A 25,263-nucleotide genomic window follows, 5' to 3' on the forward strand; every position below is an offset into this window, starting at 1 on the left:
CCAGATTTAAATTTAGCTTATTTTATAACAACACCGCACTGCAATTGCATTCTACTCGTACTGCACGAATGAAATGATTCTGACCCAAGTTCACGATTCACAATTTATTCAAAGGCTGTGCAGTTGAATGGTGCGCGCATGCGCACTTGCCTTGGGTGCTTTGAGTGGTTTCATGTTGCCTCAAGTCTTGTACAAAGTACTGCGATGCTGCGCCATGGCGTGTTCCTCTTCCTCGCCGCGCCGCGTGCGCATTGTGCACTGCGCTTCGCTGAGCAAGTTCTCCGCAGCTCACGCTCTTACTCAAGAGTCGTGTCTCGGGTCTCGGTAGTTGCCGTGCCACTACTTTAACTTCATTCCATTCCACAATCGCGTTCGGTCGTTCGGTCAGCGCAACGCCTCGTGGTATTACCACGCGTTGATATAATATTTTTAGTTTTTCAAGCAGCCACACACAACGCCTGGATTAAATAAAAGATCGGAATTGTGTGGCAGTTTTTAGTTTTTAGTTCGGACTTGATATAAAGACGGTTTTTAATTCAAGTGTTCTTCGTTTATAGTGGTAGGGGTGACCTTTTGTTTGTGTTGAACGAAATAAATTGATAAGCAGTGTTTGTTTATATTGTGTTGTGTGTTGTGTTTATTTTCTCGCATGCGAATTGTGATGTTTGTGATTTTATCAACCTTAATGTTGTTAAACAGGTAAAATGCAAGAACTGTGAGGACTCAAGGGCATTGCCGTAAGCCCTTCACGTTGAGGAAGTGAGGGTGAACAACTGGCGAGTGAAACAAAGTGCGCGAATAGCAAAACAAGGCGTAAACGGATAACCAGATTAACTGATTAACAGCAAACGCACCTTCTAAAAGGAAAGGAAGAACAAAACTCCCGGACACACATAGGTAAGTAGTAAATAATTTGATTTACAAGCTTAAAACAAATTTTACAAGGCTACTACTACTTTATGTCACACATTTGCATTCAGGTAATATTCTGTACCCCAAAAGTTTAATATTTTCTTCAAAATCTTCTCTTGGGTACCTTGGGTACAGCAAAGTTACTTGGTATGCACGACTGTTTGCTGTATGTAATTCTCGTCTTGTATGAACAATGTATAAGTTATGTATGGATGTACACACACATACTCGACTAGCATTGGTAGTATTTGTACTTACCTCGCATGCTAAGTCAGCTCTCACAGTGGGAAGTGGGAGAAGTTACGTGTCTAGATGCCGTCGATTGAAAAGCGAAATGAAACACACGATTCTCGGCCGGTAGGAATTGGTGCGAGGAGGATGGGAGGCGAAATGCCGGTTGACCTTTTCTCGGTTCAATCTGTTCAATATCTCGTGAGTCAAGACTCGAACGCGCACGGAACGCAAACGACCGACGGAATTTGCAATTTCGGCGCGGCGATCTTAAATCTGAATCTAGATTTTGCAAACTGGATTCAGAATAAAATATAATATAGAAAAAGTGACCCAAAACTATGCAGAAGTAATATTTGTTCTAGTTAATTTATTTTATTTCATAATGTTGGCATTATTACGGGTTATTGTTTTGCTTAATCAGGTTTTTGCATTTTATAAATTTACTAGCGACCTACCCCGGCTTCGCACGGAAGTAAAAAACCGCATCAAAATCCGTTGCGTAGTTTCAATGATTTAAGCATACAAAGAGACAGACAGAGAAAGCGACTTTCCTTCTCCAAACAAAAACATCAACCGGTCAACTTCAACCCACACGTACACACATACACACGTCTATGCTTGGAGGGGGAAGCTACGAAGCATCGCACAAAGAGCAGACGGGAATAATCGAAAACTTTGTATTTACGACATCACATTAGAAACCTCAAAAATAACAGTACTTCTCCACTATTTAATGGATGTTATTATACATACAAACCTTCCTCTTGAATCACTCTATCTATTAAAAAAAACGGCATCAAAATCCGTTGCGTAGTTTCAAATATTTAAGCGAACAAAGGGACCGGAAAAAAAAGCGACTTTACTTTATACTATTTTATAAATTTATTCCAAACATTGCAATGTTTTTGTGTTTATTTTATTTCATAAAAATATTGCACTCATCCGAGTGTTGACATCGACTTGGCTCAGTTTCTATTCATCGTTGCACATCTCGCACGTTGAATATCATCTTACAAATAATGAAGTTGAAGTTTTTGTTCTTAAAAAAATATGATCTTTTAAATATAATGCGATTGTGAAATTAAAAAATATATTCTAAGCATTCATTCAGAATAAAACGATTATTATTATTTATTATATTAATCAAACTTTTTTATTCATTTCATTTTATTTTTTAAATTTATTGTCGTTTCTTATTGTTCTTGAACTTGTATGATTTGTATGCATACATTTTATATTTTCTCTTTTTCGAATCATCTTCACATTTGTATACAATTTATGCGCGTTTACGAATCGACATCGAGAGCATTCTTTTATGCCATTTTTATTCGCGCGAATTTTCTTATCTTTGAGCGCGCGCGCGTTCGAGCGCAATTGCTATATTGAGGAATTGCGCCTTTTGTGCTCTCATTGTTTGCCATTTGCACTGTTTATTCACTCGAGTCCTCGGCGTCGTCATCATCATCACTGGCGTCGCTTTATCCACGCCTCGTTTTTCATCTATTTTGCACGTTGTTTTATTGCGCTACATTTTACCACCATCAACGTACTTTTTATATTGCATTTGTTTTGATGTTTACGAAATTCTACCATCGACGTTTTTCGACTAGGAATATTTATTTACTTTTAAACAAATGAAATAACTTTTGCAGCGAGTGACTGTGAATGATATTAATCTATGTTAGAATTAAAACGCTATGCGGAAATGGTTAAAGTTTAGTAATTAAAATTGCCCGAGCATAGAAAGTATTGGAAAATGCAAATGTCACTCAGGAACACATGCAAATTGATATAATCCACAATTGCATGTTAAAAGCTGCAGGAACTCTTGTTTCTCGCTTTAAACTAGGTTTAAACAAAACAACTGTACGCAATTCTATGTATCAGCAAGGGAAAAACATCACGAATCGAACGCAAAGCTGCTAAATGCAAATTGTAATATGCGAAAACATAAAACTCAACGAATAGCATAGCGGTTAATGCGTGTGAATGTTTGCGGGCAAGAGTGATTAATAAAATTATATAACGTATCATACGCTGATTACATTACACATTAATGTAAATACATTATAACCTGCAAAGTGACTGAATAAGTATGATTAGTTGTCCATCTTTGGACGGATGTTAGTTTTCCTTTTACGTTATAGATAGTAATAAAAAAAAAACTGTTAGTTCTGAACTGGCGAATATTTTCTACAATTTTATGATGTGTGTATTTTTGTGACGTCGGATGGAAATGTCACTAACATTTCTGTTTAATTTTATGGAAATTATTGAGGTTTTGTTGGAAATAAATTCCAGCATACGAGAAGAATGTGTGTTTTATGGCCATAAATATGATTAATTAGTTTACATTATTTTTGGGTAAAGCACTACGCGATTTTAATTAAAATTTACAAATATGCATTTTGTGTAACAATGATGCAAAGTTAATTTCCAAAATTATTGCTTTTGCAATGTATTATTATGAAAAATATAAAATATTCAGATTAAAATTACCTGTAATAATTTTACAATCTACATTTTGCATTATTGATAACTTTGGGGTTAGTCCAATATATTCCACAAAGTTTCTTTAAATATACAGTGTGTTTAATGCTTTATGTTTACCAGTAAAATATAAACATAAAATGAGGAAAATCTTGCTGGATTTCGAATAAGATACTTAATTATTTAACGCTTTTCTTTGTATTCTCAACAGAATGAACGGAAATACTCACTTTTGTTTTTTACACGGTGTGCTGAACGCATTATTTCTGATACTTGTTGCTCGCATGCTCCGGTTCTTCTCCAGAGTGATAATGTTACGCACTTTTGCCGGAACAAAGTAGAAAAGCAATATTGTAGCTTGACCGCTTTGCCAAGCACTCTTGCTTTTTGATCGTGAATCGTGTTCATTACATTTTCCTGTAGAGGCTGTAGCAGTAGAACCGGCTAAATTCTACAACATTTAATATGTAATAACATTTCCGCCTGAATCTTGTTTCATGCGACTGTGATGACGGTTTAAGGCGTGGAAAAGTGATTTTTAATTGTTCCATAAAGTATAATTATTTGTTTGTCGTTGCGGTGTTACTCAACGACACGGATCAAGACTTACGTGTTTTAAGAGGCATTAAAGACTTGAAAGTCAAGGTTCATCATAAAATTCACGAAGCATATTTTATAGTTTCCGAAATTGTATCATTTTACGGTTTGGTGAACTATGTGTTGTTTTATCTCCGCATAAAATAAAACAACAAATAAAAGAAAATATTTAAATACATATTTTAATATTTTTCATTAATTTATGCAAATTATAATCCTGATATTATGATATTCTGATACAAACGTTGCTTTACTGCTTCGATTAGTTTGATTACTTTAATCACTACAAATCCATGTCAATGAATTAACTAGTGAATACTTTATACATAGTTTCTTCTCGGCGAATGCCTAGAAGTCCAGTTGAATTACTTAGATTCTTCGAACTTAGGTCGATCGCCGTTCAAGTACGAATTCCTTGCATACCACTCGCCTGATTACAAATCATTTCACTACGTGCGTTAGCAAAGTGCAGGTTGCATGTCGTCTCCTACCGAGTTACACTCCCATGACCACGTTGAAACTGGCTTAAGTCATATCGTTAGATCATTGCATTGCATGTGCATGCTGTGCGCATGTGACGTGTGAACGTCGGTGTGAACAATCGGCGTTCATAAACTTTTCACAGGAGAACGTGCATGAATTTATGTGAGTTTGTCTCTTGATGGGTGTGTTTCATACCTGAGCATACATAACTTAAATAGAAAAAAATCATCAATAACCAACTACAACCACAACAAGAGTAGCAACAAGAAATACCTTTCATTATTTTATTGTTATATGCAGAATATTGTTAACTATGTAGGTATTACGTTCTATTTTGTGGTTAGGTTTTACAAAATTAATGTTGCGAAATATTGTATGGAGTTTTGTTTCGTTCTATTATTTATATTGAAGTTGAACAAGGCTAAATTTTTGTGTTTTTTGTTACTTACAAGAAACGAAAGGTGTTGGAAGGTTATTTTCAGACAAACTAATGTCAATAAGAAAGTAGATGTTAAACAATTTGTTTAAACACGTTTAATCTTTCACATTAACGAATCAGCCACTACAAATTTGTTTGATTTAATTGAGCTTGAATGACTTGATGGTTTTTATTGGATAATGCCTTAATACTGCGCAACACAATTTACTTTTACAACTTACTACTTTCAGTATTGCTATAAATGTAGTTTTTTTTCTTATAAAATGCACTTTTACGTATTTATGATTAATTTTCTCTCAGACAGGTTATTTCAAATGATGCAATATGATTCCACGATATGACGATTTCTCATCTTAAATGCTAGAAGATGCGAACGAAAAATTCCAATATATTGACTAACAAAAACTCCGGTTTACGTCGAGGTGAGGCTCACCTCAGCCACGAGAAAGCTGTTTCTTGCTGCGCGGATTCCACTTAAAATAGAAAATGAACAAGGAAGTTACGGCATTGCTACCGCATGGCTCATACAAGAGATTACGATATTGAAAAACGCATTCACGTACACACAATTGTCCATAACTCACCGCCATTCATTCGCGCAGAAATGGCTGCAAATCGCAAATTGACAACTTCAACAACACAAAAATACAGAAAAGAAAATTGAATTCATTCATATATAGAAAAATTAATTGAATAATAGTCATTTAATTTCTTGCGGATGTAAGCAAAGGTTTTTATTTTTACTTAATAATTGATTTGCTGTTAGATGATACAAGACACTAGTTTTACTGATGAAGTAGAAGAATAGGTAATTGGTGAGAAATGTGTGCGTTGTCTGTTCGTGTTGCTTCTCATGTGTGATGAGTTTGAGCCCGTGAGCGATGACGAAACTTGGTCAGGATGTTAATTGATCCATGGACAGTTATATTGAACTAAACTTGAAGTAGATACGCGTACAGCGCACTAAATTTATGTTCAAATAGACGTTAAAATTCCTCTACGAATAGTTTCTGCTTTTTTAATTTTTTTATTCCAGTAAATAATTAATATTCTCATTATAAAGTTAATTTCAATTGTTTTGTTTGGTTTGCGCGCCCGGTCACGTCATTTATAATTCCCAGGTGGGTTTTAGAGATGAATTAGTGAATTAGCCGCTATAATTGCGGTAATAATTGAATAAATCTGTTTGTGAATTAATCAAGAGGCCAAGAGGTGAAACGAGGCAATGAACGAGCATAATAACGTCGACCGCATTGGCTATTGTTCTCGCTGGCAGAACTCGAACAGTGAAATTCATTTCGCAAAAAGATCTTGTTGAAGTTATTCATCTGCTCAAGTGCGCTAACTGTATATTCGCAAATGTGTACTTGGTGTGAATAAGTGCTAATTAATTTATACCTCTGAAAATAATTATACATACCATAAAACAAAAAATTCAATTTGGGGTTATGTTGAGTTCATTTTTGCTCTGTTTGAGTTAAAATATGTTTATTAAGATAAATATAAAAATATATAGGTGTAGGTTATATAAATTAAGCAGTTATTGTTTGAAAGGGAACCTCTGCGTTATCACTATCATCCACATGAGTGAAAAATGACCGCCCCCAAATATCTTGATCAGCTCCGAATATTGCCGCATCAGCTAGAGATTCTGGTAACTGATAACCTTTGGTTTCGGGCAGGAATACTGTACTTACTGCTCCCACAATTGCACAGACTGTAAATATCAAAAATGGAAGTGTTGCGTCCACTGTAGCACCCTGTATAAATATAAAATAAAAATAAATATCGCTCAATTGAAATTTAGGAGTTTCAGTACCAGTGCAATGATGTATGGTGCTAGAGTTCCTAAAGTACATCCAAGAACCGCTCCGGATGACAATCCAATTTGTCGTATGCAGGTTGGATAGATTTCTAAGGCTTGCAGATGTACGGAATAGTACGCCATCATCACAGCGAACTTTACGAATATACAAAGACCTCTTACAAACGCAGCATTTGTTGGATCTGTAAATAAAATTTAGTTTAAAACTTAATTTATTACATTTAATAAAAAAGATTCTTACCATTGATTATAAAAACTATAGTAACACAGCCTAGGAATGTTAAAGTAAAACTTATAATACTTGTATAGCGTCTTCCAAAACGATCGCTGATATATTTTGCGATTACAAACGCAGGCAGTTCCGCTAGTGATTGGTACAAATAATTTAAAAATGGATTGCCTGCTAAGTTGGCGACATTGATCGCCAGCGAGATGTAGATTTGTAATATGATGGACCAGATGCACGAGATTAAAAAGCAGTTTTTTGCTAATCGAAGGCTGGAAATCAGTCCCAGGATAGAGTGATGTTTTTCATTACTATTAAGTTCGTAGAATTTGATTAATCTGGCTTCGGCATCGGGAGGCATTGAGGTTTTGTTGCTTTTTGCGATTTTTCTTAATTCCCTAAGGCATCGGTTTATTTTTCCTTTTGATGCCAACCAACGTGGAGACTCAATAATCCACCTTTAAATTTAAATAATTTTTTTATTACTTTAATTAAAAACATAAATTTTGAGATACTTACGGCCATGAAAATAGATATATTGCACAAGGTAAAGTTGTTGCAAGTAAAAATGTAACCCAATCACGTAACCACCACATCAAAAGTGGCATTATGGACATACCAATATTCCATCCGCAGAATAACAGCATTCCAATCAATCCACGATTTTTGGGATCAGAAATTTCCATAGCTATTACCAAAGGTCCTTGCATCACAGTTTCTCCAGTGAGGGATCCAATAAAATTAAAAACGAAAAACGCATACATCGAAGTTGAGGTGAATGTACATATCACTCGACCAGAAACAACTGCGATTAAAGCAAGGAAGAAAATTGGTCTTCTTCCCCAAATATCAGCCATTTGAGCAAATATCAAAGTTCCTACAACTTCACCAACAAATCCGATGGCTATAGCATTGCTGGGCACCATTTGATCATCACACACCCAGTTATTTTTAATGGGAGCTGTCATATCATACCAGGTATGATCATAGTCCCATCCATTATCACATTTTACTGTCTTTTCTTTTAAATCTAGAGATATTAAGGTACTGCTCCAATTTTGAGTTGGTAATGCATATCTGCTACATTTGGCGTAAGTTAAGAGACCTTGCGAGTTGACTTCTCTGTAATATTCAGTTTTTAAATGAAGATTTAAATAAATTTATATTTATTTAGTCTTACCTGGGAATTGTTAGATTTTTCCATTCATCCATCGTGTAATTTGTATGTTCTCGGCCTGGTACATGACACCAATGATCAGGACTTACAAGACTGATGATCATGTTCATGTAGGGCATCGCTGCCAAAACGGGTAAAATCATATTGAACAAGAAAGTAAATCGTTTTTGATATGCACCAGAACCTCCTATTCTTTCTATTATTACATCTATAGCAGACGCAGCTTCTGGTGGATCCTTAGCCATTTTAAAAAAAAATTTCTTAACAGAGCGATTAATAATAAAAAAGTTTAGTCTTGTCGTTGCGAAGACACACACGGTAATGACTTACTTCATAATCACGTTGTTTACATCGGTTCGGTCACATGCTCGAAATTCTATCGGTGTTTTAATTAAGGTTTAAAATTGATTATTATAATTACACAGGGTAACACATGAACACTTGTTTAGTTACAACAGTTTAAATAATTTAAATAAACTTGATAAGTTTTTAACTTGAACGAGTTAAATAATTCTAAATTTGCAAAGTTTTCGGCGCTATTTTTATTCTTAGATAATTTTTGAATTTATTTGCAAATATAAAATTTTGCAAAACTATCAAATACACGAAGGAAGTAGAAATAAATTGTTTCACAGTGTTATTGTTACAAACTAAGTAGGTACATAGTAAATTCCATGTTTAAGAATGCATAGAAAGAATTTGTTTTTCGCGATTTAACGAAGTGCATTCAACAACAAATTTGAATAACATCGCAATTATGTACTGCAAAGTTTTAAAATATTTTAATAACAATTACTGGTTTTAAAGGAAATTGGTAATGCTTGGAGACAGATAAAAATGTTACTTTAATGTCATGGTACATAAACATCCATTGCTCTGCGAATAATTTTATTTCCACACAGTATTCCCTCGACTACATTCTGGTGCTTGCTGGCTTGTTTGGATCGTTGGCGTTTTAATGAATGTATATAGGTAGACGAAGTGCCTGCAGTACGCTGGCAGTGCCTGTAGTCAAACCGCAAAGTGACACATTATAAACTTGCTGAATTTATGCACACAAGTACGTCAACAAAAAACAGCAACCGCGGTTGTGCTAGGCGTAAAATCGCCAAAGCGAACAGATGGCAAACTTACCGAAAGTTTAAACAGCAACTGATAGGCGTACGGCTAACAAAAACGACGAAATTGTATAATTACATAACGCGCAATGCTGCAATCGTAATGTGTCGGGTGTAGCTAAATGTGAAAACATGGTAAATATGATAAAAGTTTAAACTTTTGACATGAATAGTTTGTAACTGTCTGCTATTGTCTGTCTAAATATAGAGAGTATAAATTTCCGAATGTAATAAAACCCAATTGAAGCACAACTAAAATTAATCATCAACGAAAACAAGTTTATTTTATGTTGTAATTGATGGAAAAAACTGCAATTTGTCTGCGAATGGAAAGGTCGAAAGTTCAATTAGAAGTAATCAAGTAATCATAAGAAATGAAATTGGTATGTAGTTTTATTCGCAACGCATATTGAGGTAATTTTTGAAGAAAAATTGCAACATCGCAAAATTGTAGCAAAAAGTTTAAAATCTAGAATTTGGGACAATTAGAACATCCGCATGAAGACTGATTCACACACTCAGATAGTTTTCTTAGGCGTACACCACGATGAAGAGTTTGTTTAAGTTTGAGGTTGAGGCTTAGAAGAGGAAGTTCCGAGCGTTCGGAGTGTCTCGCGTTCGCTCAGACGTAAACGTAACGGTTAATCAGTGAGAATACTGAACTTGTGCGACTGAGGTCAGAATCTCTTGTATGCTAATAAGAGTATTTGCACTAGTTTATAAATGCCACGAAAATATAAACTTCTTAAATATGTTAAATATGACTTACGGAAATTGTCTCACAATTCTGTTGTGTTGTGACTGAAAGAAGACTGTTATCATTAGTGCGAATGTGAAAATATATTTATAGCATTGCGTAATAGATTGGATTCCGAAGATTGGAGAATGTACACGTTAACTAGATTTTTAAAAATCAAATTGCGTTTTGTTTACGCGTATAAATGTGAAATATTTAGAGACCGACCGAAATTTCGGTTTCGGTTTCGGCCAGTTTCGGCCAAGAATTCGAGTTTCGGCTTCAGTTTCGGTTTCGGCTAAAATGGCCGAAACTTTCGGCCGCACCGAAACTCACTTTTCGTGAATTGTCGTGCGTCGCTCGGCTAACTTCGCGGCTAATGGCGGTCGTTACTTGCCATCTCAGTTCGCTCATAGAAACTTAAATTAATATTATATTAAGTATCAAGTGACGGGGACTTTACTCCCGAAATGGATTTTGTGTCTAAAAAACGTGAAAAAACTGGCGATGTGTAGGTGAAAGTAGAAAAATATGTTTATGTAAATTAGTTTCGGTTTCGGTTTCGGCCGAAACTGATTGCAGGGCCGAAATTTCGGTTTCGGTTTCGGTTTCGGCTAAAATCCAGTTTCGGTCGGACTCTAGAAATATTCTTCAGTTAAGTCATAACAACTCTGATCTAATGAAGTCAATTTGTTATGACCTATATTACGAACAAGTTTTGAAGTGCGCCTTCAAAATATTAAATTAAACGAATAAAGTGGGATTAAATCGATTGCATTGCATTGCACGCTTTGATGTAATATATAACATATATGGTGTATGAAAGACGTAGTAATGTCAATACAAAATCTAGAAATAACCTGTGTTAAGTTAATAGGCATTCAAAGCGCCTTTCTTCGTGTGCTGATGCGTAAATCAATTCAAAATTGACCTTTGTGTGTGTGTTTCTATTGTCGGCTCGTTGAGTTAAATTAATTCTATTCGCGGGGTTTGCGAGCCGACGCGCAAAAAAACAACACTTATATCGTTAATGGGCGCATTCAACATTAGGCACGTTGCAAACAAACACCATTCAATGCACGCGCGAGTGCGATACAATTGAATCGCGATGAAAGAATGTGAGAGGTGCGAAAGCGAAATGGAACAAACGTTGAAATAATCGTAACGCCAACGCGTTACGCCTAAAACCAAAAGCAGCGATGTTAAAAGAACGAAAACACTAAAAATAAGAAATGAACCCGACAGAAACCAACGAAACTAAGTAAAAAATACATTTCGTGCACATTTACACGGAATTATACAGTATAATGTGTTTTTTGTTGTTGAACCCAAATATTCAACACATTTGCGTAATTGACAGGTTAAAAAATTATAATTTTTAAACTGCAAAATTCACTTTGTTGATGACAAATTCATTTTCACATAAATCTGCGAGAATTACGGCTTTTTGTAAGCTTTGTTTTTATGATACCAAGTATTAAATAACCGACATTTATTTGATGTAAAATTAATAATTGTTTTAATATAAAGTGAGATGTTATCCACCGAAATTTAATTAAATTTAATTTGAGGTTACATAGCAATTAAACCGAAATAAATTAAGTTTGCAAACAATGTGTCTTTGTTAAACGCAAAGCAAACGAAAATGATTACGAACGGGAGAAGAAAACGTTTTAATTGGCCGGATTCGCACGCACCCATTAGCATAATCACAATTACGGGACCCGGCGGTACAATGCACGGGTTTTGATGAAATTTTCACACATCCGATGTCAAAAATTAAGATGTACAGACAAATACCGTTAGAACATTTAAGTAGATCCAACCACGTTATTAAAAAATAATTAAAAATATAATTATCAATATATTTTTACTAGAAATATTTTAGTTAGTTGTTTGTCACAAAAATGCAACCATAAAGTATAATATTTCACTAATGCACAACTATTTTACAAACTAGTACTAGTAAATATTGTACAAGCTACATTTACCCTGAAATATAAATCATTTTGTTATTAAACGTGTAGCGTAGTAGCTGTTTTTGAAGCAACCGCAATTATTTTTTCTAGTTTATTGAAAAAAACAGCAATAATTCACTCGATAATGATTTCGTGTGGTTGAAAGCGACAACGCAATTATACAACACAAAGCCCCAACGTTGGCAACAAAGTTCGCGCGTAATTTCACACCACATTTATTATTGCGTTACACACTTCGCGTTCACAAATGCAATACTCCTAGATTTGTTGGTGTTGGAATTTTGCAAGTCACGTCAAGACGAAGAATACAATACAGAAAAAGACACCAATTATATTTTCTATCCATGAACACGTCCAGAGATTATTCTATAATTCATATACTTTGGCAACAATTACGTGATTCTTACTTAAATAAAACCGTGATGAGATTAGTTGTACTTTTACTTTTGTAAAAAAAAAAAAAATCCAAAATTTAATTTTATGCGATTAATTTTAACCATCCATCAGAGTGGATAATGCACGACATGATACTGATACCTGTTTTGATATTTAGGTTTTCCCGAATGATGGACAGGACCTTTTAGTCTCGCTTAATGTTCTAATAGTTGTTAATCTCGGCGTGCAAGTTGAATGTTGTCATAAGAGTATCGCTTTACGGCCGGGTCGTGTCCTAAAAGCGTCCCTCGCATTCACTCGCAGACCAAACAAGCCCAGGCTAGCCGGGTACTAAGCAAGGTCTCGGTCTGGGTCTCGGTTGCTATTGCAAACAAACCGTCTAGGGTAGAATTTTGTATGAGGTGCTTGGTCTTGTCTAAAATACGGCCCGGATATATATGAACACACACACTTATGTTTGCTCACGATATACTACCGCGTATGGCAGTATTGTGGACCTGAACACATCCTTGCTTGATACGTAAATATATGAAAAAGAAGGACGAGTAGGGCTAGCGTCGACTTGAACTCGACTGTAGGTTGAGCAGCGTGAGATGGATGTTTAGTAATCTAAGGATAATCCCACCTTTGGGAGCAGTAAATTGACAGATCCTGATAGGGCACGGATGAAGACGAGGAAAGGCCAGCGTTGTGGAAAACATTTAACATTTGTGTTTATAAAGTATGATGATGTACACTTACAGAGTGAGCTTGATATTGAGGTTAATTATATTTGTATTACAAAACTCTGCAAATAGATGGCGTTAGTGTATAAAAAAAGATCGAAACAGTTAATACATTGTAATATTTAATGAAATATTATTATTTTAAGTTGGATGTTGGTAAAATCCTTGTAAACAAGTTGTAAACTCATCATTTAAGACTTGAACAACAAATCGTAGCCACGAACACGTCCTCTTTAACACTTCAACACCCCTGGTACATCTCCTTTTGATATTTCACGAGTACGCATTTACATTTTAATTCTGCCGCTAAGTTTTACTTTCAGCCTTAAGAGAAGTTCAACTTTAGTTCTGGTTCAACTTTATTTTCGTCTTCATCTGCTTGTACATCCACATGTACGAGTGAAGTTAAACCTAAACTTCAACTTTAACTTAAACTTGAAAAGCAGTGCGGTTTTCGTCTCGTAACCGCGGAAATAACAACGTTAACTGTGTATACTAGAGACTAGGAACAAGCACGACTAAAGTACGACTATGAGTTTATTTCGCCTGCTCTCTCACGCAGTTTTGAGCAGAAATAACGACTTCATGAGTTCAGTTCATGTTGATGTTGATGTTAACGTTATTATTGTGTGGCTTTCGCTGTGTTGTACGACGACATCAGTAAAAACAAAGAGGTAAAACGTGGAGATTTCAGACGCTGCTCCCGATTTTGATCTCGGAATTTTTTGAATCCAGAAATAATGGTTTGTTTTTAATCGAAAGGAATTTTAACAGGGTCTGACCTTGTTTACGCTAAATGCACGTGTTTACCGTAAACATATTTGTGCACTAATTCTAAAATTATTTGTTAACGTTGTTTTCTGTTCTATTGAACCGATAATATGCCATTCCAACCCATTGAAGCGAATTCTATTTATAAATTCTATACTATTATCAAAACAAGTTGTTTTTGTCGGTTTTATTTTAATTTTTTTTCTGTGTAATTTTATATTTCTTCGAAGACAAACGAGTATTAATTACACTTTGTTCTCCACGGTTAAGTGCTCATATTTTGCTAATTCTTCATCGTCGACGTGGACGTTACGCTGCGGAATGATTAACAGAAGCCACTTTAAAACAAAAAAGTGGAAACGCGCAAGTGGAAACGGTCTCGAATGTCTCGCCTAATTCAATTAATTGTGCCCCGCCGAGAAAAATGATGAAAAATTAATTTGCGTACAATTTGCTTTCCTTGCTTTTCGTGCTTCTTGTGTTCCATATTTTTTGCTTTTTGAAGGGCGTCTTATATATTCGTTTATATTCGTGAAGAAAGCTATACCTCATATACTATTACAAAAAAGGAGAGAGTGAGGAAAAATATGCCAAAATTGAGGTTAGGGAAAAAGTGTGAGCGAGGCAGGTATCGGCATGAAGGGAACCAGAAGTATTTATAAAGGTACTTGGGTGGCACGGGGCGATTGAGGGTGAAAAATGCCCTTGGTGCCTTCGCGCATAATGGGATACGATTTGTTTGGTTTTGGCCGAGGAAGGGAACATATTATATACAGATTGTTCAAATGCAAAATATGGAAAATACCAGCATTCATATAATTTATTTGATTTATTTGACAGGTATAGAATTTGTTTAGAATAAAAATTTATTTTGGGGCTAAATATTTGATCTTCCATGTTTTAATATTCATATATATTTACGAGTATATACAGTCTGTTCACGCTCATTTTTATCTTCATAATTTTTAAAATAAAGAAAAACTTTTGATTGCTCAGTATATAATTTCCTGCAAGTATAAGTCGAGTTGTGGCACGCAGCAATTCTTGTTATTAGATGGTAGAGGCGAGGCTGGAAAACTCCCGGAAGAAACGAGCACCGAGAGGCTCGCGCGACGCGCCTCCGACACGATTCTTCCATTTAGAAAATCAACAAAACGAATCTTCGCCGTGCGCCGCCACGTATTGCGAAGCAGCCGCCTTTGCGACCGCGAACCACAATGACGAATTCATGAGATAAAACGCGGCGCCTCCACTATTCGCGGAATAAATAAAATTTCAGCCGGGGATTACGTCGTAGATTGCTGAAAATTTAAATTTGAAAGCCAATGTCAATGCGAAAACGTAGGGAATATTATGTTCTGGAATTGCTTTCACTTTAATTCCAATTTTGCTGGTGAATATAAAAAAAGCAAATGATACTTTTTACAACTTGTGTTGGAGCAATTTTATATTTATGTACTTTTAATATGAAATTCAAATTCATCAAATGCGTTAATTAAAAGTTCATTAAAATTATTAGACCAACAGAAATTATCATACGGCTTGTTGTGTTTTTGAAAGTTTTGATTTTTGTACTGCGCGTTGATTACTTTCGATTTTATGCGATAATTGCTAAAACAATCAAAATGCAAAATGTACAAATTTGAAATTTGATGTGCTTTGCTCCAGTTGAGCAGAAAGCAAAAATACGTACATAATAAACTAAAAACCGAAATATATAATAGCTGTACCAATTCAGTAATTAGCTGTACGCGTTTTGCTGTAGAGTACTTATGAGCAAATTTACTTTTTGGTTTCGTTTTTAATGACAATGTGTAGAATCTTTCAACTGCGACATCGCCGCTTCTACTTCAAACGCAAATGCATAATTAAACAAGTTGCTCGACGAGTAGAAAAGCGCGCTTCAAACGAATGTTAATTAATAGTTCATAAAGCGAGAATTAATTACTCAATCGTTAATTACTGCACTTTGAATATTTAATATTCGTTTTTTAATTTGTGGCAAGATAACTCATCATGCAAAGGTTAAAAAATAAAAAAATCTTCAATTTTATTATGTAAATAAAATATTACTAGCGACATCTATCTACTACCAATATTAATGATGATTCATAACTTACTAGATTGCACATTTTCGCAAATTTTTATTTTTGGAACAACTTATATAACCGTAATACTTGTGAACAGGACGATATTAGTTTTGTAAGATAAAGTACCAAAGTGCCTCGCGCACACAATCCGAAAAGTGTCTCCTTCTTTCTTCCTTCCTCAGCGGGCTCCTTGAACTGCGGTGTTTCAAGGATTCTTCCCTTGAACCAACTATTCTCATATCTTTTCATCTCCTTAAAGTGTACCTCCTTTCCTCGTTGGTATACTATCGGCCGCACACTATCTTTTATCAAGTTTTATCACTTTGTGCACGTTTGCTGTCGTTAACATATTCTAGTTATAATTTTCGTGGTTATCCTTGTTGAACTTCTTCTTCTGCCAGAAAATCATGCTGTACTTGCAGGACTAAAAGGCGCTATATTCCCGTGTTGAGTTGAGTCTGTAAGTAAAGAATAGCTAGAAGTAGGTGAAAGAAAGTAAAGAATTCTTGCGGGGAATTTTGTTCCATGCGAGCGCTTGACGCTCAAGATTCTTGAGGGTAGCCGTGCACACGGCAGGAAGTGCACACACGGTGAGTTACAACCGCGATGTCCTTATTTCAAGCGAGTAAAGGCAGCGGAAAGCAATTTAATAATTTGTTCGCAGGCGTTATTTTACAGCGACGCTTTTATATTGTTGACTGATAATTTTTTTTAAGTTTTCAATCTCAACTCCAAATATCTTTATTGATATTTATAAAATACAATCAATAATAATCTTAATAATAGATATATAGGTTAGTGTGTATAAAAATAAAATACTTTTTTGTAACTATAAAATCTAATTTTAAACCTTGTGTGCAACCTGGAACGAATTACTCCTTCGTAAGTTTGCCTGATATTTTTTCGGGTCCAGGAGGTGTTCCAGTTCGACGACGTTATTGCTCTTTTGGGAGACATCCTGTATGAGCGAGAGCGCTTCGTCGAGGATAGGTTTTTCTTCTTCTTGGGCGCGTTGCAGCTCCTTTAGGAGCATCTCGTACTTGGCGAGTCGTTGCACCGGCCGTAGGAGCCCCGTGTGCAGGCCCAATTTGTCATCGAGTGCAATTTCGCGTTCCTGACAAAAATTATCAAACTTCATAAATCATCATATTTCACACATATTTTAAAATATAAAACAAAAAACACAAAGTTATCACTCTAAGTTAATAAGTAATTAAATATAACGCCAATGCGCTTGCGCTGTGTACTATTTTTGATTGCATTTTGGTCGTAATCATTGAATTAAACAAATATAAAAATTGAAGTACTTGAATTAATAAATTTCGTAGAAATTACATACAAGAATCTTATCTCGGGAGTTCTGATAAGCCGTTTCCGCAGACTGTTGATTACGACAGTATGTTGTGTATTTTTGGAATAATGATATCTAAAAATTACACAAAAGCATAGTAAAATAAATTATGATAAATTCCATATTGATAAACATACGTTTTTAATAAATTGTTTTGCGATATCTTGACAATCACCAGTGTATTGATGAGATTTCAAATCTTGAAGAAATACCACACTGTCCATAAACAATTCATCAAAATTTTTGAACAAGTTTCTTGTTTTGAACACGCCGATGTTATCAAGCGACCACTGCTTGTAATTAGTACACACATACTCTAATTTAGAGATGTAATCTTCTTCGGTCGTAATTAATTCATTAATAATATATCCACACCTTGAAAATTAAACATTATTATTATTTAGTAATTTAGGAAGAGTTAGTACTTACTTATTGGTTATTTTTGGTGGTTTGGGAACTGCTTCGTTATGATTATCATTTGGTGCTCCCAAATTAGTGTACAAATCGTTGTTTTGGATTACTTCTACGTCTTCTTTTGTTGGCATGACTTTTTGTGCACTTGAATTTATTCCCATATTAGGTTTTGGTGTTCTGGGTGGTGGACTTGGTGGAATTCTTTTTCTTTGAGAGAAATTGTCACATCTTGTGGCTATATTCAAAAGTGCTTGAACACTTTCGTTAAACAGCGCTTCGATTTCGTCAAGACTTAAACGTGCACTATTTTGGTCAGCTGTCATTTCCGTCATATTTACTTGCTCATTACAAGTTGCTCGCTAAGCTAATACTAGATTAAATAGGCTTTAATGTAAAGTCTGAGTGTGTCATTACGTCGAATCAGTCATATCGCATAAAATTGATAATAAAGTTGTTCGGAAATTCACTTTTAATATTATTTTTCAAAGCTTTGTAAGTTTTCGAAGTTGTCAAGTTCATTTCACTTTAAATAAACTACATTATTCAATTAAGCCTTTAAACTTTTCCGCGTTGTCGTAATCTTGAGCTGTACTCCCAACTTTGTAATAGATTGCTATTTTCTGGTTGTTGTATTGTTGGCATCTTAGATTTGTGAGATTGTTAGCTGCTTGGTTGATCATTTTAATTAAACCCAGCAAGCTTCTATTCATTCTAGTCGCCTAAGAGCTTTCACTTTCGAGAAAACCTCATCTAGTGTTTGTCTAAGTCATCCTTCTACGTAACCTTGAAGTTCCTCGCAGCTTTCGTGCTTTTTGCGTTCTTCGTGGCTATAATGAATGAGTGCTATCAGGCTATCGGAATGAGTGCGAGCCGAAGCGGAAGTCACGGGCAATGCAAAGAAGAAGCAATTAAACTTTTTAAGGTGCGTTAGACGAGCAAATGTTTAACTTGGGGATGACGATAACGACATACCACCACGCCAGCGGCAAAGTTCACCAAGTTTTATCGATGCGAGCGTTTAACCGCACCGGCGAAATAATTATACGCGTCGTTATCGAGTCAATTAATTTTTGTAATTAATCGATAATTACTAATTAAAATTCTATGGTATAAGGAGGTAGATTAATTCAGAATATACAGAATATAAAGAATGATGTTTTAAGTTATTTTTAGAGTTCGCAAGTGAATATTTGCATTTTATGAAAAGCGAAAAAGTTACAACGTAAATTTTAAGACTTTAGAAAGATGTTTGACTTTATTTTAAGTGTGTTGGCGGCGGGGTCGGGCGGACTGCATCGTTTTGCACACACGTGTGGCGGTCGAGCAGTGCAATTCGTTGCTTTCGTGCCAGTTCGTGCGGCGAGCATCGCGTCATTTTCTGCACCGCCGCCGAAAATGACGAATGCGCCGCACGTCGCCTTCAACATCCGGTTTCCTGCTGCTCTATTCGCCCCTTTCGTCCGTTGGAATATGTACTAAAGTCCGTACACTTCTTCAAAACTATTATTTGCTCACATGCTACTCTAAAAGATTAAAAAATAAATAAAATCATAACAAAAATTTCCATATAAATATTTGCCAATGTTTGCATATTTATTTGTATAGTGATAAACTGATTATTTTGTTTAATGTTTATGTTTATTTAACGATTAAAGAATCTGTTTTGAAATTGCCTGTATATTTCGAGTTGTACACGCGCGGTGCACCGGTGACGCGGATGATGGAAATACATATTGTTAGGGACGTAGACCGGAGGCCGTGGGGGCGGCATATGCATCCGTCGAGCGCATTTATAGACGTCATTGTGCTGGCAGTTTCTGTGCGCGCGTTCGTGCTCACCGTCGACTTGTATGACCGTTTCATGACGAGAGGCGTCGGCGGCGGAGGCGGCGTGCGGCTCGACTCGGTGGATTTCGTGGATATTTGCGGGCAAAACGGCCGCCAATAAATCTACGGAAAGCTCCATTACGCTCTCCCTCAAGCTTTCTAACAATACCAACATTTTTTTTCGTTTTTGGCTTTACCTATACATACCTGTTAAAAATAAAAGAATACAAATAAAGTCATTTTGTGTTCAAATTTAATGTTATCAAAAGCTATAAAATAAGAAGCATTATGAAAAAAAATGAAACGTCAGATTCAATATTTGTTTGTTTTTCGCGTCGAACCGAAAAAAGAAGAAAAAAAGCATTTGCCTAAAAATAAAGAGCACTCTTCTAGGCGCGAGTATTTTCCAACGATGTATCATGAATGGGCGTTCCGGCTTGCCGCCGCCGCCACCACCGCCACCATCCTAGCACTGAGTGGCCGGCCAGTGCGCGATCATTAATCATCTTGAATAATGATCCACTCCTTCGGTTACGTGTATAAAACTAATAAAAATGACGAATTGTCCGAGCATAGTAATAGCGAACGGTGGCGGCGACGAAGGCGGCGAACGAAAATGTTTTCACTGCGATATAATAGAATAAATCGTAATTGATGCTTTGGATAACACGCGCGAACAACTTCACTGGATTACGTACTTTAGCCAACATTCATAACGTGTTCATTTAGTTTTTAATAATTGATTATATTTATATAAAAATTGGAAAAAAGTGAGTGACATTATTTGATATCTCGTGAAATTTGTTCGCAACTTGTAGTTTGTAGATTAATCTTGAACATGGAATACGATCTTCATTATAAATTCGCCTTTGTTCCCAAGATAATAAAGTTGTTCAATCTGCTTTCAAGCTACTTCGAGGAATTGCGATCGATTTAATTACGCGTATGTAGCAATACCCAAATTTCTGCGGACCAACTTTGATCGTTATCTTTAAGATCAATCGCAATGTTCATAATTAGCAATAAACTTATTAACTTAAATTGGTTACTATCATATTAAAAGTGTGTTTGATAATTTTGTCATGTTTTTTCGGAGTTTTCCTTTTTGTTCATGTTGTACTAAATTTAAATTTAAAAAAATCTTCTGATTAAATTACTAATATTAAATTCTCTTTGTGTTTTATAAAAAAGAAGACTTGAGAGAATTGATACTCGTAATAACGCAATATGACAATATTAGCTCTTAAAACAAAAAAATGTCTTGCCTTACGTTAAAAGAAGATTCATATAAAGTGGAAACTTTTTCAGTCAAAAAAATGTGCCGCACGTGATCATTGTACGAAATTTCCTTATGTTGAGTTTTATTATTCTCTTTAATATTTTTGGCAAGTATATATTTCTTATTCTTTTTTAAGCTTATGTATATCTAGATGTATGAAATTATTATTGCCTACAAATCAATTCATGCATCAAAGTGATGCGATTGTTTACCTGCTTGATTAACTAAATTTCACCTCTGGCTAATATCGATTGGGTTATATTATTAATCTACATGTTTCTAAATTGCCCGCGACGCTGCCCTCGATTAACATTTACAACTTGGCATTTCGCTACGTGCTGGTGAACGTGGTCGGTATCAATTTACGGTTTTCTAATTTATTACCACCATTGGCAGCCGGAGGCGAATCTGTATTCTCGGTTTGGCATCGGCGAAGATCTACGCGACACAATGCGCCTCGTGCAGTTTATCGGCCGGACCTGCGACCGCTGCCGCCGCCGCCATTTCGCCAATTGGCGCATTTGCGTATTCAATTAGTCGCGCTGCGCGCCCGGCGCCTCCGCCATCGCGGCTAACTTGTGGTTGGACGTGTTTTGAAATGGCAATTCTCGTTGCAAACAGCAATTATCTACTATCCTTCATATTGAATTACCGTAGTATTTTATTGTATTCCATTTAAATTATTATTACATTTCTTGTTGAAGGTACTTTGTCCCTCTTGGAGATTATTCAATAACTTAATTATTTATTTCACTGAGATTCTCTTCAATATTTATGAGTTGTCTGAGTTTTCTCTTGTAGGCGTAATGCAATTAAAAAATTGTTTTCGCAATTTCTTGCAAATAAATTTTACTTCATCCAATTGCTTCCGTAGTCTTCGCTTCGCTCCTGCAATCTCCTCATAAAACTCACACAATACCCGCGATGAATTCTTCCGCGTTTGTCGTGTTCATCCGCAAGCGGGCAGGCTGCAAACTTAAATATTTGCAGAACAGAACCGCAGGACGCAGCGAAAACAAAAAGAACAAGAGGGATGAGGTAATCGTACTTCCCGCATCGGAATAATGGAATAAGTTTTACTTGTTTGCCGGGCGTCGGAACAACAATTGTTTAACTTTTGATTGGCAATGCGGACGCGGTGCCCGCTCCTCAATACTAAGCAGAAATATCGAAGAGTAATGAAATTTTTGTTTGTTTCAGGTAAATCCGCTATAATATTGCTGGATTATATTTGGATTTAAAGGATTTACAAACGGATTGAATCATAATTTAAAGGATTATTAAGGTATTTGCTCCTTTGACAATTTTATTCCGCGTTTGTATAAGATTCAATTTATTTTTATATTGTTTTATTGCGCTTTTCTTGGATTTTTTGTTGTTGTCGTGCGCTGTTGTTTTTTTATTGTTGGCACAACCCTTGTCGTTCAATTTTGATCCGACGCGGCGATATCGCCCTGCGTAATGACTGTCGCAATGACCATAACATGCGAACAAAACAAGGGGGCGATGCAATGGCGCGCTGAGTCGTGAAGAACATAAGGACGCACGATCGTCGTTCGGATGATGTTCGATGACGACCCGACGTGGAAAATCCGCTAGAAAGCTAAACAGAAGGGCGCGGCATAAAGTCACGAGCAGGACGAAATGAAATCTCCTCGAGGTCTTGTATTACTAGACCTGAACATAAGTATGAGCAATCTGCTGACAATGATTGTTTATGAAAAAACAAAAAAGAAGAAATACTAGGGAAGAAATAAGAAAAGACAAAAAATAAAATATTAAGTAAAAAGAGTGGAAGCTGGGCTTTTGTGGAAGTCTTTGAAAATTTTAGGAAAACGCGCAGTTGGAGACGGGTTACATTGAGTCAAAGCGTACAGATTCGAAGAGTGCAGTTGTTCGTTCAGCACTTTTCCAGATAAATCGAGTCCGGTCGTCCTTTATCGTGTCCAGTCTGGGCCGAAAGTAAAAAGCATTCAAGGATACGACTAGGTACTCACCTTGCATCCTTTGAAACAAAAGTTTTGTATTAAAGAATATTCTATAATCACTTTTATTAAATCAGAAATGATTTTCTTCTCTATTTTAAAATGTTAATGATTTCTAAGTGAAAAACTAGTAAAAGTGTTCTATATTTGTTGATTTCTTTAACATTCAGTATAAAACCTGCTTGGACAGGTATATTTCCTTCGAGAATCGGTGCCCAAAGTCTCTGTGTCCGTCTCAATTCTAAAAACAAACAAAAAATGACAAGAAAAACGTACACAAAAGCAAAAATGAAAAGAAAAAGCGGAAAAACCTTATCTTCGCTCGTCTTCAAAGCACAGTATTGTTTGTTCTTGTGCTTCGCGCAAAACTTCACAAACACAGACTTGCCGCAATGGTGTGACCAGTGGCCGACGCCTTCAAGCTATCAACTTTAGGACGCGTGCTCCTTTCGAGATTTTTGTCTAGCAAGCGAAAAATCTTTTATTAGAGATAAAGCATACGCGCACCTCATGCCGAACGAGCAAAGTAAACATTATGTGACAAGGTATAAATTGTAGCTTTTTAGTTTTTGTTTGTATCTGCAAGCTACATATTTTATGTTTTATTCATTTGGAAAATGTGCTTCGTTGTCAATAATTTTGTTTATTTTTCTCTTTGATGTTTATATCAATTTACTCTAATCGTAGAACATATGTTTCGTGTACATTCACATTGAAGTATTAATAATAATAATTATATATCCGAAGGTTTATTTCCGTAAAGACGAGTTTAATTATGAACAAAGGGAAATTTTCTTTCATACAGCTTTTGATTATTGAAATACATCCACTTTGATTGATAGTCTCAGTTTCGCTAGATTTAAATTATTTATTAAGTACATTAAATTATATTTTTGGTCACAGAAAATGCTACAAACGTGTGAAAAATTAGATAATTAAATTGTTTAATTATAAGCAGTTCTATTAAATATGTTGGTCGCAAATAATTTAATGCATCAGCTAGTGCAATATGTTGCATCCATGTTGCTTGTTTGTCAATGTTGCAAGGACCGCGTTTGCGGGCGCGGTTGCATAGCTGCATGCACGCACGTGCTAACGATTTGATTAAATTAACGTTGCCATTACATCACTGTTAATAAAATGTTACGCGTGAAATTGTTGCTGATGCCGCGCGGAGGGAATATGCGACCGAGCAAACTCGTGAGAATAATTAATTTAGCTGTATATTCTACAAACCTATATATTTTGGTTAGAATATTGCATAGTATGAGTTGAAAACAATCCATTATATTTTGCTGCATTTTGACGTGATAACGTCTTTAAAATCGTTTTAGTCGGGTGACATGTTCAGAAACTGTGTCACGAGGCCTCTCGAGGCCGATCGCAGGTATACCCCTCTCGTTATAACGAGAGAGAGACGGACCGATCTCCTTCTCATCTCGAGTGCTGCCAGTCATTCCGTGAAACTTGACAGAGGAGAAAATATTTAGTGTTACTAAAAAAAATTAATATTGTATGTATGTGTTTGTTTATTCGAATTTTGTGGAATACCCTGCGGTCATGCGGTTTGATAGTTTGTTACAAATAGCATAATTAGTAATTTAATCCAATTAAATTCGGATAATCACTGTTTGCGGGTAGAATTCCTCTATTGGCAATTTTGCTTGCTTTGGCCATGGCCCACCGAATGGAACGTCGGATTTTCCGACGCATCGTGAGATGATTAATTAAAAGCATGCGCGTGGTTGCTATTCACGAAATTGTTTCAATTTGGCCGAAAAACCAATTAATACTAGATGATGCAATTTGCAGTTTAATCAATTTTTACGTACATCTGTGAATCTATTTGTCGGAATTCACGCGAAGCGGGCTTAAAAATAATTCAAGTCGTGTGTTTTTTATAATTTTAAATACAAAATAAAATAGACAAAACACAGCCGAGTGGAAATAAATTTTTAAAAGTTTCATATTACCTATTTAACAACATACTATGCAAAAATGAAAAATAATTTTGTTTTGGTTAAATTTTCAACTGAATTTATATTTATTTTAAAATTTTATAGTTGTTACGTTACTTTGGAAGTTTATAAAATCGAAGCTTTATCTTCGGCCACGTAAAATACATCAGCGTAATAGGAAAATGGGCAAACTCGTAAACGAAGCACATACTCGTATATGCGTCCAAAGGCGTCCAAACGCACGAGAGTGT

General features: G+C 35.6%; 3 protein-coding genes across 7 annotated transcripts in view; 1 reads left to right on the forward strand and 2 right to left on the reverse strand.

Annotated features, from left to right (window-relative positions):
- Positions 1-261: 261 nt before the first annotated feature.
- Positions 262-25,263, forward strand: part of LOC135791217 (cadherin-87A-like) — a 73,040-nt gene continuing 48,038 nt past the window's right edge. For 2 of the 5 annotated variants that reach the window (XM_065301545.1, XM_065301546.1), the window contains exon 1: positions 262-897. The gene's annotated coding sequence lies outside the window, so the exon portion shown is untranslated. Of the gene's footprint in view, positions 898-22,269; positions 22,355-25,263 lie in introns of all 5 variants that reach the window. The other 3 variants (XM_065301540.1, XM_065301542.1, XM_065301539.1) reach the window with 3 other exon arrangements.
- On the reverse strand, positions 6,627-8,787 carry LOC135791091 (organic cation transporter 1-like). Its single transcript, XM_065301411.1, has 5 exons — positions 8,387-8,787; positions 7,726-8,328; positions 7,222-7,664; positions 6,975-7,162; positions 6,627-6,915 (listed from the first exon to the last, which is right to left on the reverse strand). Exons 1-5 carry the CDS (start codon positions 8,626-8,628, stop codon positions 6,688-6,690), a joined length of 1,704 nt encoding a protein of 567 aa, XP_065157483.1. The 5' UTR covers positions 8,629-8,787; the 3' UTR covers positions 6,627-6,687.
- LOC135790421 (guanine nucleotide exchange factor DBS-like) lies at positions 16,961-18,352 on the reverse strand. The gene is made up of 4 exons (XM_065300630.1): positions 17,979-18,352; positions 17,687-17,924; positions 17,538-17,624; positions 16,961-17,312 (listed from the first exon to the last, which is right to left on the reverse strand). Exons 1-4 carry the CDS (start codon positions 18,293-18,295, stop codon positions 17,043-17,045), a joined length of 912 nt encoding a protein of 303 aa, XP_065156702.1. The 5' UTR covers positions 18,296-18,352; the 3' UTR covers positions 16,961-17,042.

Source organism: Atheta coriaria, unplaced genomic scaffold (assembly GCF_025399875.1).
Source record: "Atheta coriaria isolate IRGN ID8LTWV9N9 unplaced genomic scaffold, Caltech_Dcor_3.1 hic_scaffold_4_pilon, whole genome shotgun sequence".
NCBI lineage: Eukaryota > Metazoa > Arthropoda > Insecta > Coleoptera > Staphylinidae > Dalotia > Dalotia coriaria.

Coding starts and splice junctions, on each gene's coding strand:
- LOC135791091 (XM_065301411.1), bottom strand. CDS start 8,628: ATGGCTAAGGATCCACCAGAAGCTGCGTCTGCTATAGATGTAATAATA. Junction 8,329..8,386: donor AAAAATCTAACAATTCCCAG/GTAAGACTAAAT, acceptor TGAATATTACAG/AGAAGTCAACTCGCAAGGTC. Junction 7,665..7,725: donor ATATATCTATTTTCATGGCC/GTAAGTATCTCA, acceptor TTAAATTTAAAG/GTGGATTATTGAGTCTCCAC.
- LOC135790421 (XM_065300630.1), bottom strand. CDS start 18,295: ATGACGGAAATGACAGCTGACCAAAATAGTGCACGTTTAAGTCTTGAC. Junction 17,625..17,686: donor CAAAACAATTTATTAAAAAC/GTATGTTTATCA, acceptor TGTAATTTTTAG/ATATCATTATTCCAAAAATA. Junction 17,313..17,537: donor ACTCCCGAGATAAGATTCTT/GTATGTAATTTC, acceptor AATTTTTGTCAG/GAACGCGAAATTGCACTCGA.